Raw genomic sequence first — 19,196 nt, forward strand, 5'->3', positions numbered from 1 at the left:
ATCATAAGATATATTTTTCTTGCTGATATTTTTCAATGCCGCATTTTTTTGTCTAGAAACATTGTTGTGACGTTTCATATCGCCTATCTTCAATCCTGGCTTCAGGATGAGTGCTGATGACGCGTCGCTGTGTTGTCATTCCTTCTGCTGGTTGTGGTTTCCCCAGAGGATGAAGAGAAGCTGCAGCCGTTGCGGTAGCAGGATGCTGAGCCATAGCTGAACAATGGTGGCGAGGTGGGTACCACTCTAGACACTGCCTTAAGGTGATTGAACGGTAGCTGCGACGCACCAGTGAATCCACCATCTTGGATGTGGTAGATCTGCCCATAAACAATGCAAGTCAATGGACGATCATAAAACAACCTGCAAAGTGCTAAAAATTGTTCGCACCCACAAGTTAGCTGCATTACGAATGTGTGACGTGTCAGTTAAAAAGATGTTACATGAGTTCCGGTTGAGTAGAAGCACCTGACTCTTAAACCAAACTGGCAGTTTTTTGACTGCGTAGACTTGAATTTGCCACATTCAATACGGCGCCTATGTCAACGCAATCGGTTATGCTTAAACGTGTATGTACGTTAAAAATGATGTCTGTGGGTACTAGTTTTGCGAGGATGCAGGCCACGCCCTTTGCGGACCTCACCAAGGGGGGGCGCTGTGGTAGCCTTGTACCTCACTGCCCTTCCAACAGCATCGCTCACCTTCAGCCGGCCTGACGCACCCCAAAAGAGAGAAAAGGCAGCTACACAACACCATATATCTCTTCCAGAGAAGCGGAGGGCACGATTTCATCAGTTCTTTTAATTATGTAGGCCGGTCATTTGGTGTTTGGACGACTAATAAACGCCTTCCCCGCTCACTGCGACACGGAAACGCCGCCAAGCTTCGTGTTTCTTTTCGACGCTTAAATAGACGGAAAAAAGAAAGAACACCCTAAGCGTCTTTGCTGCCCCCTGGAAAAACAAGGAGCGACCTCCGTGGTTCTCTCGTCGTTTTTTTTTTTCATTCCCCGACGCATCGGCTCCAGGCCGCCACCAGCATCTTCGCCAGCCTCCTCATCCTCTGCATCCTCCTCATCCAATCTGCGCCATGGCCGACGTCCCAGCCGAGTGCAACATCAAAGTGCTGTGTCGCTTTCGTCCTCTCAACCAGTCCGAGATCATTCGGGGGGACCTCTTCTTGCCCAAATTCCAAGGAGATGACACCGTCCTCGTCGGGGTAAGCAAAAAATAAATAAATCAACACACATACAGAAAAGGGAGTCGCCTCATTGTGCACGCAGGGCCCTTCATCAATTAATCATTGCTTTAGGCCTTAATAACATTGTGTGTGTGTGTGTGTGTCGCAGAGTTCTTGTCTTTTACCTTTGTGCGGTACAATAGTTGGCATCCCGCTATTCTTGTGTTGATATTTATGTTTGTGAGGTCATTTAGTTCAAGAATGATAGATACATTGATAAGCGTTCTATTTTGCTTAATTGATTGATTAATTGAAGAACTAAAGAAGACAAAATGCTGCCACATTTTTTTTACTTGTAGGACAAAGATTTAAGGTTTCATCGTTAAAACAGTTGGTGTTTAAAAGAATCCCTGAATAACAATGCCAAACTAGAAAATATTATTTGCTATAGAATCAATATAAAAAAATTGATTTTAATCCAACTGATCCAATAATCCAATTGATTTATTGTCCATAAAATGCGATTCAAGTTTTAACACACACTTTTTCATTGTTCTCTTAATTCTGGATAAGTAATGAATGTAAATAAGATGGCTCTATTCAAAAACAAGACTAAACCAAGCTAGGGTTGTGTTTTTCTTTACTACTTCATGTAATGTTGATTGTATTGTTTTATGAGTATACACATCACTCAAAGAAGCGAGAGAAGGCTGTACGTAAGCAATAATGGAGTCCAAAAGTGACTTCTCAAATTGGATCAATAAGCTGCCAGGCTGCACATTAGTGACTGACCTGCTTTCTCTTCCCTTGTTGAAGCTCCTCCCAAGTGCCTGATTCCCAATAGTACCCTCTTTTTTCCTCTATGCTAATAGTCCCTTTTGCTACTGCGTTTGCCTTGTGCACCACGCTAGAGAATGGCGCAATGTGACTTAATTGCTCGGCTTTGTCTGTGCTGAGTCACTCATCCCTGTGTCACACAGTTGATGTTTTTTTTTTTTTTGGTGTTAGTTTAAATTAAAAACATTTCTGTACACTACTATGTCAACTATTCTAAATTGGGTAACATTGTGACCTTGTGGTTAGTACGCCTTCCTTATAGTTCAGAGGTTCATGATCTAAATCTCAGCTTCGGCCTTACTGCGTGGAGTTTTCATATCTCATGCTCTGGCTGTTCTGGCATGCTCATGCACTGAACCCCCAAAACATCCACGTTACATTCATCAACAAATTGGCACAGGTTAAAACATTCAGATCTGCTCTGCTCAAGCATACTGCGTCATCATACCAAAAATGCCATGTAATGCCGACGATGCAGACTTCAAGTTGAAGGCGATCGACCTGGCCATTGAAAAAGCCACTCAAGCCACCAAATCCATTTTGATGTGCATGCTGTATTTTAGGCCTGCAATTAAGGATTATTTTGTTCTGTTTGTCGATTATTTTTTCGAATGATTATTTTTTGTTGGATTGGATTATAAGAAAATCCATCTCTTTGTTTTAATCATTTGATTAATGATTAACCTGCAAAAAAAAAGCTCCTCAAGGTTGCTCCTCTAATGCAGTTATTGATTTGCAAGACTGCTCTTTAAAGAAAAAAAAAGTTATTTCAAGCCTTTTAAATGTCGCCGTGGAAACCCCATTGTAACGGAGCCGATTAACTGATAAATTGTAGCGGGGTTTTTTTGTAGCTGAAAAAACACCAATGATTTGCACTAAAAGTTACTAAACACTGCATCTGTTGAATTGGTTTCACTCCTAATATACCGTGGCACAATCACATCTACACAACACCTTCCCAAAATAAAACAAATTTCAACCACATATTGAATAATAATATTGAATTTTGTACAGTCATGATTAAAATACTATAGACATGGCATGAGCACCAAGCATCCGCATCAGAAAGACGGCTTTCCACAACCAGGCAAAAAGCAAACGACTGTGGTTACATAATCTTTTTCATTCTTTGTTTAAAAAAATGAAAGCAATAAGTCGTGCAATACAAAACAATGAGCTGAATAGGCAGTCTTCTAGGCAGAAGTGGATCTGCACACAAGCTTAACTTTTGCAGCTGGCGCCTCCACCAGCTAACCACTTTCAACAAAATAGGCTTACTCAAATGTATCTGACCTAACTATTTTTAACTGGTATTGTTTTTAAAAAATAGACTTTGACTAAAAAAAAAAAAAAAAACTTCTCAGACAGTGTGGACCATAAAGGAAAGTTATCCAATTTGTTCTTAAGCTACATATATTCAACACTTGATTGATAATGTGTAAGGAATAAAAGGTGGCGTACGACCAGACCTATAGTATTTATTTGTCAAAATGTATGAAATTGACCTGACAGCGACTTTATCCAATATATGTTGAATTGCAACATTTTAACTTTCCATGTCTTCCCCATGTTTGCTGTTTGCAGGGCAGGTCCTACGTGTTTGATCGAGTTTTTCCGACCAACACCACCCAGGAGCAAGTCTACAACACCTGTGCTAAGCAGATTGTTAAGGGTACGCATCCAAACTACATTTACAAAGTATTTAACAATTCTAAAATATATATATATTTTTTTAATCTCACTGTTATAGATGTGTTGGGTGGCTACAATGGCACCATCTTTGCATATGGACAAACCGCTTCTGGCAAGACTCACACCATGGAGGTACAGATACTTTTATTTTGACACAATCTGTGCTTGGCAGTTCAAGTCTTTGCCCATTTTACAATGTGACTTGCTGTTTTAGGGCAAGCTGCACGACCCTCACCAGATGGGCATCATTCCTCGCATTGCAGAGGACATCTTCAATCACATCTTTGCCATGGACGAAAATCTGGAATTCCACATCAAGGTTCAAATATTACCGTCTGTTGGTTGAATTAGGGTTAGAGTTTATATTTTGTGTTTATCATGCATAATCTTCTCTTTTACTTTGTCTCTATAAGGTTTCATATTTTGAAATCTACATGGACAAAATCCGTGACTTGCTGGATGGTGAGTGCCTGAATGTTTAGTGAATAGCAGCATTTATTTCATATTTCAGCATTTGCAAATTGTTTTGACATTTTTAGTGACCAAAACGAACCTGTCCGTCCACGAGGATAAGAACCGTGTGCCATATGTCAAGGTATGTGACCGTTAGGCCTCGTAGTGCATGAATATATGACTGCATCCCGTGTTCATACATTAAATGTTAAACCTTGTGTCTAATTCTCAGGGGTGCACTGAGCGCTTTGTCTCCAGCCCGGATGAGGTGATGGACGTGATTGATGAGGGCAAATCAAACCGCCATGTTGCTGTTACCAGTAAGTCAGCTCGTCGCCAACAAAAACAGATGCCTTTGTCATCCTGGTTGGAGTAAAATGTTTTCAACCTAGACATTAAAGCCCCCACCCACCAACACACAGACATATTCCCTAAATCCTCTCAGGTTACAGTCCTTTCATCCCTGGTCATTGATTTTTTTTATCTTTATGTAGGCCAAATATGTGTTTCACTGATATTGTGTTTGAGGAACTGTGATGACTCATGCATAAACCACTGGGCTGATTACGACCAAGGGGATTGTGTGTGCATTTTATGGATTACATGGTATTGCGTGCTGGAAAACGGTCACAACATTGATTAGATGGGAAGAACGTGTTGCCATGGCAGCACACACGCACAGCCGCTGGAGCAGACACATTATAAAGTCGAACAATGCAAGTTGGTTTCATCCACGATGCCGTCATTGCAGTCTTGTCATGCTGACTCACTGTGCTGCAAGGACGGCGTTCTGAGTTCTGAAACCTGAACGTTGATTATGGAAAGAGATTGTCAGATAGCGCTGCCTCATGCTCTGCATGATGAGGTCACCTTGCTGCACTTACAGTTGGGATTTGTTGAGTCTCTTTCATGCAAAAAGAGCCGCTTCTAACGCTACAGAATCATTCATTTAAATCTGCTTGTTCTTTCACAGTTCATTAGCATTCATGCCATGATAATTCTGAAATATATGTGAAATACCAGAATTAGATTATGAAGTCGCATTATCTATTCCTTTTCCATAAACGTATTAATAGACATACACAAATTGATTTAAAAGACATTCAAATGTGATACTTTAGCTCACATTATGTTTGTAGCCTCTTCCAGTGCGATCCATTTTAGTTAGCTATGGCCTTTCATTTTTTGCAGAAATATCAGGCAGATTCTCTGAGGGAGCCTTGCAATTGTGTCCTTAGAAGTGCGGCGTATGGTGCATTGCTGAAGGGCACCTTAGCAATGCTTCAAAGCCAGCAACCCACTCTCCACCAGCCAGTATCAAATGTCATAAATTTCTATCTGCCACAGCTATTTAATTGTTAGCCAGGAATATGATGATGAAAAGGTGAAAATATACCTACATAAGCTTTTCTCTCATCTAAATGTAATATATATATATATATATACATATATATATATATATAATATAATATAGTATAAATTCAGCTTTTCTTTCATAAATACGATCAATATAACAAGTATACACCATACATATTTAAAAATTGTGTTATTTGTGTATTTGCGCAGACATGAATGAACACAGCTCTCGCAGTCACAGCATCTTCCTGATCAACATCAAGCAGGAGCACGTGGAGACGGAGCAGAAGCTTTGCGGCAAACTCTATCTGGTGGACCTGGCAGGAAGCGAGAAGGTGGGATAAAAATCAACATCAATTGTGACCAGGTCAAAGAAAAGAGCCACATAGTGGTAGATAATGTTCTAAAAAAAATTAAAAATTTGAATGAGTTTTACCCAACCATATTCTCCCAATAGGAGATGTCAGGTGTTGTATTTGACTTGTAACTTGACGTTACTGACTCTGTTCACCAGGTCAGTAAGACGGGGGCTGCAGGAGCAGTACTGGATGAGGCCAAAAACATCAACAAGTCTCTGTCAGCTCTGGGAAATGTCATCTCGGCCTTGGCCGAGGGCACGGTGAGCCTTCACTCGCGTGACTCTTCCTATTTAAGCTCCCTCCTTGCCTCCAAAGGCGACATGTCTGTTTCCTCTTCTCCCAGAAAAGCCACGTGCCATACCGTGACAGCAAAATGACGCGGATCCTGCAGGACTCTCTTGGCGGGAATTGTCGCACCACCATGTTCATTTGCTGCTCACCCTCCAGCTATAACGACGCCGAGACTAAGTCCACACTGATGTTTGGACAACGGTGATTGTTTATTAGTACCTTTCACCAGAAAATTGTTGCGAAAAAAATTGGACACACATTATCAATCATGGTTTGGACTTCAGTCATTTGTTGTCCATGAATCTTAATTCCTCATCTTAACTCGACATTTTGGACATGTCAATTCATTTCTATTCTCATGACAATGCCATCTCATCACTCCTCTGTGTGTTACATACGATACAAAACAGTGCTAAGACGATTCGAAACACGGCCTCCATCAACTTGGAACTGACAGCTGAGCAGTGGAAGAAGAAGTACGAGAAGGAGAAGGAGAAGAACAAGACTTTGAAGGACAGCATCCAAAAGCTGGAGGCTGAGCTCAACCGCTGGAGGAATGGTGAGCGAAACAGAAGCCGACAAGCAAATAAACATGCTTTGAAAAAAAATAATGCAACTCTCAGTGTCATTGTCACTTCCTCCAGGAGAGGATGTACCAGAGACGGAGAGGACCCAACCGGAGATTGTGACCCGTTTTGAGTCGGTGGAAGAGCGTCCCATCCTAGATAATGACACCTCTTCCATTGTGGTCCGAATTTCCGAGGAGGAGCGCCAGAAGTACGAAGAGGAGATCCGCAAACTGTACAAGCAATTGGACGACAAGGTAAGCTTATCATCACAATCAGAGACAGGATGAAATGTTTCAGAAACTCGATGGATGGACATGGTTGTTGTCATGGAGACGCAATGTGCGTTACAGGATGATGAGATCAACCTGCAGTGTCAGGTGGTGGAGAAACTGAAGCAGCAAATGTTGGATCAGGACGAGGTACACAACAACTCGCACAAGCAGACTCACACATCAAGTTGTCTTTCTCACGTGTGTCATCTTGACCGGCAGCTCTTGGCGTCTTCGCGTGGCGACGGCGACAAGGTGCAGGCGGAGCTCGGCAGGCTGCAAGTGGAAAGCGACTGCGCCAAGGCCGAGGTGAAGGAGGTGCTGCAGGCTCTGGAGGAGCTGGCTATCAACTATGACCAAAAGAGCCAGGAGGTGGAGGAGAAAGGTCTGCAAAACCAGCTGCTGGCTGATCAGCTGGCCCAGAAAATGGTACGTTCAAGAAGAAGAGTGTGACAGAAATATGTTCCAGTTTCCACTTTTATTCCAATTTGTAGGAAGACACACATGTATGCCATGAGATGACCATTTCAGTTGGAATTACATTCTGCCCCCTTGTCTGAACCAGTCGAGTCTGATGGAGCTGGAGGCGGAGCTGTCTCGCATGCAGGAAGTGAGCGGTCAGCAGAGGAAGCGTATCGCCGACGTCCTTAATGGACTGATGAGGGACCTGAGTGAGTTCAGCTCCATTGTGGGCAATGGTGAAATCAAGCTGGTGAGTTGGAGTATGGATAGATAGACGAATAGATGGGTATGAGACGTTTTTCATCAAACGAACAAATTCTGATGCATGAACGGCACCTGAAAGCCATGTTTGCTCTTTCGTTCAGCCGGTGGAGATCAGCGGCGCCATCGAGGAGGAGTTTACGGTAGCTCGTCTGTACATCAGCAAGATCAAGTCGGAGGTGAAGAGCATGGTGAAGCGTTGTCGGCAACTGGAGAACATGCAGCTGGAGTGCCACCGCAAGATGGAGGAGACTGGGAGGGAGCTCTCCTCTTGCCACCTCCTCATCTCTCAGGTGAGGCCCCCCATGAAGAAATTGGATGGAGTGAATCAAGATGGTTTCTTCCGTGATTCTCATGTAACTGGTGAGAGTGCTAACATTTCATTGCAGCATGAGGCAAAAATCCGCTCCCTGACCGAGTACATGCAGAGCGTGGAGCACAAGAAGAGACTTCTGGAGGAAAGTCACGACTCTCTGAGCGAAGAGTTGGCCAAGCTGCAAGACCAAGGTAATGCTCAGGCCACACACTCAGTGTTGGTTTTTTTTTGCACATCTTTCACCTCACATTATTTATTTGTGTGGGTGTTTACGTTTGGTGATCTAACCCATTCCCATTTTCTCCTCTTCTACAAGATAATTCCCTTCTGGAGGAGAAAGATGGAGAGAAAGGAGAGCGTGAAGATGGAAATGTGAAGGTATAAAATTGTGTTTTTCATATCTAACATTAAAGTAGACAAACTAAGCATTTTTTTTCAAACTAAAAATAATTCAGAGGTGTCTTAATAAAAAAGTCTCTGACATTTCTCCATCAAAAAGAATTACCACATGAATGAATCGGGGCGTATATCAATCTCATCCAAATTCCATATGTATTGTTTTGTTACTATGGCAGCTGCGGGAGGAGCTAGACTATTCCGACAAGGTGGGTGTGTACTCACTTGCCAATTTTGCGACTTTAGAACCCCTTGTCAAAAATGCCTTTTGTCAAAAGTCTTCTGCAGACTTCTGAAAAGCTTCTTCACAGACAATGAAGTTTAGCTTTATACTCGAGTGGACAGCCACGCCACAAGAAAATTAAAAGTCAGCTTTACATTGTATTTAAATTTTGAATTCACTGTTAGCACGTCCGCCTCACAGTTAGGAGGGTGCCGGTTCGATTCCACCTCCGGCCCTCCCTGTGTGGAGTTTGCATGTTCTCCCCGGGCCCGCGTGGGTTTTCTCCGGGCACTCCGGTTTCCTCCCACATCCCAAAAACATGCTTGGTAGGCCGATTGGAGACTCCAAATTGTCCCTAGGTGTGAGTGCGAGTGCGGATGGTTGTTTGTCTCTGTGTGCCCTGCGATCGGCTGGCAACTGGTTTAGGGTGTCCCCCGCCTACTGCCCGATGACGGCTGGGATAGGCTCCAGCACGCCCGCGACCCCCGTGGGGACTAAGCGGTTCAGAAAATGGATGGATGGATGTTAGATTATTTTAGGAATTGTTTTGTTATTCTTTTCTATCTTTGTTGTATAATATCATAGCATTCAGAGGCGTAGCCAGGAATTTTTCCAGTAGGGGCGCACGCCCACAGGAAAAAAAATCGAACATCACCCACGCCGTTCGCTGATCGCTAAAACAACATCCGGGTCCGGGAGGCAAACGGTGAATGGATAACATCGCGCACATAGAATAGCGCAAGCACATTCGCGCAAGACCGAAAGAAAAAAACGGCATGAAAATGAAGAATCGAAAAAGCTCGATTTTTTTCAACCGGGGCGCAGGGAGTCCTAACCGGGGCGCCGCCCCGGCTTGGCTACGCCTCTGATAGCATTGCTCTTAAATTGAGCATAACATAATGCTGCTGTCTTTCACCATACAGTATGTTCATGTTTTTTATATTAAGTGTTCATTTAAGAGCTTTTGGAAAATGAAGTCATAAGTCGACATTTATTTGACATTTTTACAAACAAATGGATGAATAATGTCCTCTGTTTCCTTTCAATTCAATTTGAAACAATGCAGAAGATTAGCCGCCAGCAGGGCGAGTCTCACCGCGGCCTCCATCACAAGCAGCTGGCACGTCTGCGTGATGAGATTAATGAGAAGCAGAGGCTCATCGACGAACTCACAGAGTCTGTACCTTTTCACTAGTAACACACATTTGATATGATTGTCATGAATGACATTAATGGAACTTGTGTCATGTCCAGTCGTAATTCCAAGATGGAGCTGGAGTTGGCTCAGGTTCGCTCCGACTTTGAACGTCTGAAAAGTCAGGATACCTCCAAGAGCGAGCGCCTGGAGGAGCTCTCGTAAGTCACTCAACTGAAAGACATGTTCAATATTAGTGTCAAATATCAGTTTCTTTTTTACACTGTAATATTTGGTTAGTTTTTAAATATTGTATATAATAATATTTTTCATCTTACTGTCAGATTCTTGCACGAGCGCCATGAGCAGACTAAACAGGACCTGAAGGGTCTGGAGGAGACTGTCGTGAGTAAACCTCAAACCAACTTCATCTTCTGACACAAACCCATGCTATTCCTTCATATCCTTTCTGGAATATCGGATTTTCCACGTATAGCCTTCTAATCCTCGCTTCACCCGTCCTTGCCCTAGGCCCGCGAGCTCCAGACCCTCCACAACCTTCGCAAGCTGTTTGTTCAAGACCTCACGTCGCGGGTTAAAAAAGTAAGTCAGCATACTCACTTAAGAGTTCAACATTACTAACATCACATAATTTGGTACAGCTGCACAAACTGATAGCTTCCGAAAAGTCGGCCTGTATAAAAGTCTCTACAATAGCCTTCACCAATCCTATATTTGTAATGGCAGCCTGGTGCACCCAATGTTGTGGCTAGTTCGTGTTAGCCACTGCATTTTTGTTTGTAGTTTACAAATGATGCGACACTTGATCACCATTATGTTGAGAGGTTTATTTGAAGTCGACTTTCATAAACACTCCAATGTACAGAGTTCCGAAATGGAACCTGATGATAGCGGGGGGTCTTGCACCCAGAAGCAGAAGATTTCCTTTCTTGAGAATAACCTGGACCAACTTACAAAGGTTCACAAACAGGTAAGAAACACATGTGGCAGATATTTCTTTTATTTCTATGTGCTTCGAGAGACATGCGTAGCGCTCAAGTTTGTCCCCCTCTCTGTCACGACTTTTCAGCTGGTTCGTGACAATGCAGATCTGCGTTGTGAGCTTCCAAAGCTGGAGAAACGTCTTCGGTCTACTGCTGAGAGAGTTAAGGCCCTGGAGACTGCACTGAGGGACGCTAAGGAGGGCGCCATGATGGACCGCCGTCGCTACCAGCAGGAAGTCGACCGCATCAAGGACGCCATGAGGGCCAAAAACGCCATGCGACGCCCTCATGCCGCGCAGATTGGTACTGGTTCTATTGTGTGTTTGGTTTCTGAGCATGAAAGAAGAGAAAATGGACACTTAACGAATGTGTTTAGCAAGTGATGCTCTTTGATAACAATCATACTCGTGTCACCCCCAGCAAAGCCCGTGAGGCCCAAGCAAATGCCCGTCTGCTCTCCCAGCAACCCATTCTACTCGTACATCCGGGCCACTGAGCACGCCAACACCTTCAGCAATGCCGTCTTTCAGAGCAACATGACGCCGAGCAACTCCGCAAGCATCGACTGCAACCCGAACTCTGTTCAAACCAACACGTATGTAAAATGTGATTCACTACAATAACGTGTGATATGCATTCATTCTGATGCTCCCTTCGTTGTTTCACAGGGTTTCCACAGCACTGGGCTACAGAGCAGGCAGATATAATGGTGACATACTGGAATCCTTCCCACTTAACATTGAGAATGGTGAGCATGCCACTCCTGCAATATATGTCAAATATATCCAAGCATCACATTTTAAGTTGTGACTATTAAAAGTTGTGGTGTTGAATTTCCATCACGTGGATCTCCCTCACCCTATCAAATTTACCAAACAAAAATATATGCATAGGTTTTTAATCGGTGAGCTCAATTTATTAGTTAAGAAGAAGTTAGTATGTATTAAACTACTTTTCTGTTGCCAACAGGAAACGGCATCAGTGACACAAGAGACATCAATGACAACAGGTGAGAACAATGAGATTTTTCACTTTACAACTGCACAATTGAACAATGAGATCCCATACAAGCGCTATATCAGAAAATTTATTACACCAAAACAATAATGCTAAGTATCAATATTTTGGTTTGGAGTGATGTAGAACTATTTTGTATCGTACTGTGAGCAAGAGACCTGAGCTGGTCAATAGTTTGATAACATACAACTCGGTCCATCAATCATCGCATGAATTCCTCTCCTCTGAATATAAATTAACAGTAGAGACGCCCATTGGTGTATTTGAGTTTTTATGTTGGCCAGGTTGAATAAAAAAGTTGGACTACTGACCAAAAACCGAGCATTATTTACTTGGAAATTTGCATAGCGCAAGTGGATGAGTTTTGGTGAGTGTTTCTGTTTTTATAAGCAGGAGCGATGCGCACTGTGGCAGCCAGGTGGACGATTCAAATAGACATTTCGTCGTTCACCAGGAAACGGCTGCAAGTTAATACCGAGGTAACGATGCGGACCTTTGACGTGATGTATAGGAAAACATTTACAAGTCTTGGGAGCCAGATGTTGAAGTTTTGACATTTTCAAGAAAATTAGATTCAGGTTCTACGTGTGTGCGTGCATACAATGCAAATTGTTCCAAGAATCAAGTGATTATTATATTCATTATGATTTTACTGTTCTCTCCCCAGGTGATGACCAAACACTGTACATGTCTGAGGACCCGCACCCCCCCATCAATCTGCATGCAGCCTTTCTCTCCGTTCCTCTAGCGCATCGCCAATGATGATGATGACGATAGTGATCGATATAGCTTTGTAGTCTTTTAAGTGGATGAAGCTCCTCCTCTTTCTTCTTCTAGCGCAACCCATTTGCTTCTATAGGCGGACGGCAGCCAATTCAGTCAATGTAGGATTTATTTATTTTTTTGTAAATATAAAACGCTACAGTCCCTCAGCTAATCAAATTGTCCCTGGAATATTTTGGACTCCGACTTTTGCAAAAAGGTTGTGCTTTATACTCAAGTTGAGGGTTTTGACCAGCATCTTTTTATGTTCATGTATAACTTCCCCCTGCACATGTCGTCTTCTTAAAGGGCCTCATGTGGTAGCCTAATGACAAATAGTGCCACAGTGTCCATAATGCTTGCACCCAACAAAGTAGCCCCCCCACATACAAACACGCAGCATGCATGTCACTTAGCGGGTTAGCTTCCAAATATTTGCATGTGTTGTGATTCCAGTCAGGAGTGAATCATCTGATTGCCCTGAAGACATAACAGAAAGGGAAAAGGCTGCTTTTATGCTATTTGGCATCACAGACCAAATTCAGATTTTTGTCTTACCTGCTTTGGATACACGTCAGTATAGGCAGAAAAAAAATCCACATGCAATCGAAAGCAGATTGGATGTACTATAGGCACGAAATTGGAATTGGGCAAAAGACCTACAGTCTAAATCCAGCCAAGGAGTGCTTTTCAACATCCCAGACCTGGTACCGGTGCTTTGTTTAAAGTCGACATCTGAGTTGTTGTCTTCACCTCACATCAAGTAATTGCACTCAAAGGGCAAGACAAGAATAGACCAGCAAATCATCTAGTATGTACTTTAATATTGTGATGCTTCAGTTTGTTGCCACTGTACGGTGCATCCACTGCTGCCGATATTCACTCTGTTCAATGTTGACTGTTTTGGAGAAGTGCAGAAACTAGACTTCACTACATCTTCAATGTATATTCATTGGAAAATATTAGCCGGAAATTGGATCCCACGAGCATCCCAGAACTTTCCTCTTATTTGGTGTTCCTGTCTCTAATCGAGAACCAGTTAAAGTCGAATGCTGAGAGAACAGTTGCAAGGAAGTCCCCAGCTGAGCAGTCACCAGTCTGGTTTGGACCAAAAGGAGTGTGTTTGTTGTATTAGCTGTGATTCTTCCGTCATAAATCCTGACCAGCCAATCAGGAGAGCGGAACACTGCAGTTTGTAAGTGAACAGAGGCATGCGGCTTTAGCTCGATGTCTGAATTAAAGAACACACCAAATTCTACGCATTCACACATACGGCTCTTCTACATGTCTGAATTGTGTCATCAAGATTCATACAACACATTCAAAAACACAAACTAAGATTTGACATACTCCATCTCATGTCACTGTATGAAGAAATGCAATCGTGCTTCAGCCTGGTCAGAGCCTGCAGTTTGTGTCTAAGCAGACCCTCTATTTGACATCGTGTTTCAAATTTCATCTCTTGTATGTGAAGACGATATGTTGTAGGAAATGGGCGTGTACATTATTGTCATCTGCTAATTCCACTGTCTGGTTTCAACATATCTTTTATACATATATATAGTATATACATAGTTTACATGTGCTATTTATTGTTCATCTTGTAATTAAAGACTATAGTGATCTGCAAGAGAACGTTACGCTGGAAATCTAAAATATTTGTTATACGGTATTTATTTCTGTAGGCCTGTCCTGTAGCGTTGACATCCTATGATAACCACTGTGCAAGACTCCTGTATGTAAATACACATATGTACCCCAATGTATGTGAGCCATTGTGTTGTCGTTAGAAAAAAAATCAATAAACTTGGAGAAAAAGACTCAAGTGACCTGCTAGACAGAGGAAATTCCTTAATAAGCAGCTCTGTGTGGTTCCCACGAGAAAGGAAGTGATGATGTAAACATCTTTTGGAGAAGCATCAACATGAATGCACAGTTCATTTTTGGACCACAAAATAAAATGCATTCAAATTTTAAAATCATGAAACCATACAACCAACACATGGTACTTGGCCACACTTTGCCAGAGCGTTTAGACTCTAAAAACTGGTCAAATATTTATAAAGTAATGTGGCGGGCTGTATCTGGCCCCCGGGCCTTGAGTTTGACACCTAGTGGTTTTAGAGTGTACTGATCAAGCTGAACAACAGCACCTTGTACAAAAACGTATGTGGACAGCATTCTAATGTTTAAAAACGATCAAACTAAGGTTGCATTTTAGATTTATCCTGAAATATCACCCAAAAGCCCAATACTTTAATAGTTTAGAATATCCATGGCGATTCAAATTTTAGGGCATTTTATTTCCCGGGATCATCTGGTCCGTGCATGTCGAGAAAGACGATCGAATCTTGCTTCCTAGATGCATCTGTTTGTCCAGCTCCACCAACTCCAAGAAACACCAGGTACGACTCTACTTCATTTCAGTCGATTAGCTTCTAATTAATTAAGGCGTTTCTAAACGAATGACAACGAATTACTTCCTACCTAGCCAAAGTTACTGTGTGCACAAAAGTATTGGGTCGCAGGGCATTTTAACGCGAGATGGCGCTGTTTCCCTGTCTGTGTCATATACAGGTGAACCGTTATTTACAAACCATACCTTTTTTTTTTAATACCATGTAATTGAATTAATACATTATGTGTTTACGAGACTGATTACTGTATTGTCCTTCTTGGATGTTTTCTTTGAGTAAATCATGCTGTTTTACTGTAATATGAATATCTTAAATCTTTCTGTTCTTTCTAAATGTAAAATCCAGTATATGTTTAAAATTAGACATGGATAGATGGACGGACGGGTGGATAGATGGATGTACATCATTCAATATTAGGCAATCTGTCATAACCCTTTGGAGGGTGTCAATTACTCACAGATTTTCACGTTTGGTGACAGGGCTCTGTTCTAATCGCCCACAAATAGAGGGGGTTTCACTTGTGTGCATGAATATGCATACCCCAAATGTCATTCCATTTCCTATTATCATACAAGCATAATGTAATTGAAGCCTTTGAGTGTTCGCTGCTCCCGTGTGACCTGAACATTTCACTGACTGGTAGAAGCAGCTGCTACTGAACGTCTGTGTCTTCTCGGCCGCAATGGTGAGGTTATAAATAAGAGGGTGGAGGTGGGTTAAAAAAAAAAAATGCCCCCTATGTGTGTGTTGTTTGGCCAGCTGCTGAGAGTGTTGTTTGGTTTGTATTCTCTCAGTGCAGGTGCATTCACTGGCTGGCTTCTTGATGCTCTTCTCTGGCCTGTTGAAAGTTTACGTCAAGGCTTTGAGCAAGCTGTTGCTATTTGTGTTCCATTCGCATCACCTGTCTCTGTGCTGTTTTGGCAGCATTCCGTTTTTTTGTGTGCTACTCAAGACATGGACCAGTAGGGCCATGTGCTTAGATAGTTAATTTGTTCTTCTGTTCAACGGTCAAAAATGTTGATTTATCACGGAAACTGCTTACATAAATGTGTTGACAAACTGATTGATGAGGAAGCAAGCACGTACTTTCCATGATATAATATTGGAAAAACGTGATATACGCAATATGGTTGTTGAATATCACGTAATGGATATTATTGCAGTATTAAAGAAGTGACATTTTTCTATCTAATGAAATTATTTTTTTTCATTCGCTTCAATGTATTCTTTGCCAATTAGTTGTAATTTAACTTGATAAGCGTTGCGCAAATTTACATCTGACTGGTCAATCTCAGATGAAAACATACTATCATGTAAGAAAATCATTGCATGTCCTTGCGGAACGCATATTGCATATGTCAGTTTTGCGTTCCTGTTATTCTTTCGATATGTACATTGTGCAGCCATTTTTCATTATACATATATATATATATATATATATATATATATATAAATTCTGCTTAATTTTTGCTTCGTTTTTGCATTGGTTCGGTCCAAGTACACACACACACGCACAAATTCCTCTACAGGAGTGATGCATTTTTTAAAAGACCTCATCAGCTTCTTGGTTGATCCTGACAGAGCCACGCATCTCATGATGATTTACGACCAGCAGGGTCACAAGGTTCCACAGCATCAGTTGGGTGGCCAAAATAGACAGACGGGTCTTCTTTACTCCTTGTGCGAGCTCAAGCCGTCAAATCTCTTTAACCCCGAGCTGTCGTTACAGTTCAAGTGTGTCACTCATCTTTCATCTCCTAAATCTTGGTAGACTTGTATTGGGCCAAATTTACCATTTCTCTGTCTTACAATCAAAGTCAGCAAAGAGCCGATTCCCCCCAGGGTCTCGGGTGTACTGAAGCCATACCCAAATGACTTTGAAGAAGCGTGGTTTATCCTGGACTGATTTCCAGTCAGTCACAGGGCAATTACAAACAACGTTTGAAACTCACATTAAGTAAACTAACACACATTTTTGAAATAAGTGACACACCGTGTAATGGAACGCTTTGCGTTCAACTTTTTCTCGTACATTATGGTGTGCTTTCGAGGGGTGCTGGGTTGTACTGCCAGTGCTGCTTGGAATGCAGCCTCCGTAGTGGTGGGGGAAGAGAAACGAGCAGACACATACTGTGAACTAGAAAGGAAAATCTTTTTTTATTGTCTGCTGACCACTTGATTATAGTATATCTACAAACACATGAAAAGACAGCACTGTAAGTATTTTAAAGTCAAGATGACTGCTGTAGAAATCCAGTCTTTTTCCCACCATTCTATGCTTTAGACCGTGTGGTTAGTTTTTTTGTTGTTTTATTGTTTTGTGGTACTTAGTTATGCAGTATGCATGACTAAGAAGCCATTTTGAGCTTGTTTTGTGGTCTCCATGCAATGATATAGGATTTGTCATTGTGATGCTTCTCTCCAAGTTTTTTGCTCTAGTGCAGTTCATTGTTCTTCTCAATGTGAGGGATTTTGTTGTCATTTCTTCAAGACCCCTTTCCATTTTGAATATCTGTCACAGGATGCTAAACTGAGGTTTAAAAAAAAACAAAACAAGACATAATCTGTTAGCATCTAGCATCCAAAAAAGATGTATTGTCAAAGATGGGGCGATAATAAAAGGGACATTGAATTTGAATCATTTTGCCACTTGGTGTGGACTGAAAATGACATCACAGTTGCCAGGTCTCAGGTCACAACCAATCATGACTCATCTTCAGAAAGGATAAAAACAGGTGGATTTTGCCTGTTTAATTCATATTCCACAAACAAAACATTAATCAGAACACTAGTTGGGCTGCACAGAACAAGTTATTACAAAGTAAATTTGGGGGTTCACGTCCCCTTTAACGAGTAATAGGAAAAGTAAAAAAATAACCTTTAGTCCTCAAGATGTAAACAAGAAGCACTTCCCGCGTAGCCTTGCGTTGACCCGAGGCTTGCTCACTGTTGGAAATTTATCTGCAGCTATGCTGAGTGTTGTACAGAATGCTAATGAGGTGTGAGCTGCTAAGTCAGAGCTTGAAGATGGAAGCTTGAAGTTCTGAGGATGTTTGGAGCTAAAAATAGACTGCCCGGCCTGGGGTTCATCAGTTCCATTATTTGCTGGGATGCAAGGTTTGGAAACACTCTGCTCCATTAAGGTTACAAAGTGCACACAAACGCACGCACGCACACACATATTCTGACAGAGTGCATTATTACAACACGCACAATGTTATGTACAGAGTGGCAGGTTTGTTGTAATCTCATCGTCACACAGTCTGAGCGAAGATGAAGAAGACACAAAGATGACAGGCCACGACTAATATGATCTCACTCACATGCACACGCACACATACACGCACACACACACTGCTTTTGCTGCAGCTATTAGGATTAACTGGTGGAGGCAGGAGAGTATGACTTCAGCTTTCAGATATCTTCTGTGCATTCAAACTTAGCTGAGAAGCTTAAGAAATGTTTGCCATCTCTTTGATGATTGAAGGAAAACTCCAGCATCTACAATTTGTGCATGGTGACATGGAGGTCATACATCTTTGACATATTGCAAGTCTTCTTTGCTTGAGTGTAAAGTGTATGGATAGTCTTCTTACGTTTTTCTCTCATTAGAGCTTGCTGAAAAGGCGTGTTCATATTTGATCAATTAATTCCATAAAAGATAAAGCCAAAGAAGAGAGTATACTCAAACTTAACTTGTCAATGTAAGATTGGACTGTAGAGAAATGGGACAAGGGCGAAAAGGCCTTTAGTGCGTCCGCTTGATTCAACAGCTTCAAGACACACACACACACACACACACACACACACACACACACACACACAACGTCACTCTTCGTTGAGACCATTGCATATTTGTCATGTCACCCAGAAGAGTCATTGCATTAGCAGAGCCCGGAGGAGGACCAGAGCCACCAGAGCACTAAGAGAACAACAACAAAAGCCATAGCAACAAAAATAACAAAACATGAAAAAGTTCTGTCTTTATTTTCTTTCCATCACATTGCATATAGTTTGTTTTGCTGTTTATCAAAAGCTCTACAGATATATAGCCAGATTATCAGATCCATTTGCAGTAATGTCATTTTAGGGCTAATAAATCCCAACATCCAATTAAGAGAACAACATTTTAGCTTGCATTTAACTTGGAGGAAGAAAACATTACCATCATACTTTGTCTGTGTTTCTTTTTAAACAG

At 41.9% G+C, this 19,196-nt stretch overlaps 1 protein-coding gene across 1 annotated transcript; it reads left to right on the forward strand.

The window, feature by feature from the left end:
* The first annotated feature begins 451 nt into the window (after positions 1-451).
* On the forward strand, positions 452-14,401 carry kif5aa (kinesin family member 5A, a). Its single transcript, XM_061265057.1, has 30 exons — positions 452-1,218; positions 3,601-3,688; positions 3,767-3,840; positions 3,923-4,027; positions 4,122-4,170; positions 4,248-4,303; positions 4,394-4,481; positions 5,728-5,852; positions 6,032-6,136; positions 6,220-6,368; positions 6,578-6,726; positions 6,812-6,990; positions 7,087-7,155; positions 7,228-7,434; positions 7,571-7,717; positions 7,833-8,021; positions 8,118-8,235; positions 8,361-8,422; positions 8,620-8,649; positions 9,730-9,839; positions 9,918-10,019; positions 10,143-10,203; positions 10,330-10,401; positions 10,685-10,789; positions 10,889-11,105; positions 11,223-11,397; positions 11,471-11,550; positions 11,772-11,811; positions 12,210-12,298; positions 12,487-14,401. Exons 1-29 carry the CDS (start codon positions 1,090-1,092, stop codon positions 12,289-12,291), a joined length of 3,162 nt encoding a protein of 1,053 aa, XP_061121041.1. The 5' UTR covers positions 452-1,089; the 3' UTR covers positions 12,292-12,298; positions 12,487-14,401.
* Positions 14,402-19,196: the final 4,795 nt, after the last annotated feature.

The sequence above is a fragment of the Syngnathus typhle genome, linkage group LG2, assembly GCF_033458585.1.
Source record: "Syngnathus typhle isolate RoL2023-S1 ecotype Sweden linkage group LG2, RoL_Styp_1.0, whole genome shotgun sequence".
Classification (NCBI taxonomy): Eukaryota; Metazoa; Chordata; class Actinopteri; order Syngnathiformes; family Syngnathidae; genus Syngnathus; species Syngnathus typhle.

What these genes read in the sequence shown, in the direction of transcription:
- kif5aa (XM_061265057.1), top strand. Translation starts at nt 1,090, where the DNA reads ATGGCCGACGTCCCAGCCGAGTGCAACATCAAAGTGCTGTGTCGCTTT. An exon ending in ATCTGGAATTCCACATCAAG is followed by an intron (nt 4,028 to 4,121) that starts GTTCAAATATTA and finishes TGTCTCTATAAG; the next exon opens with GTTTCATATTTTGAAATCTA. An exon ending in AGGGTCTGGAGGAGACTGTC is followed by an intron (nt 10,204 to 10,329) that starts GTGAGTAAACCT and finishes TCCTTGCCCTAG; the next exon opens with GCCCGCGAGCTCCAGACCCT.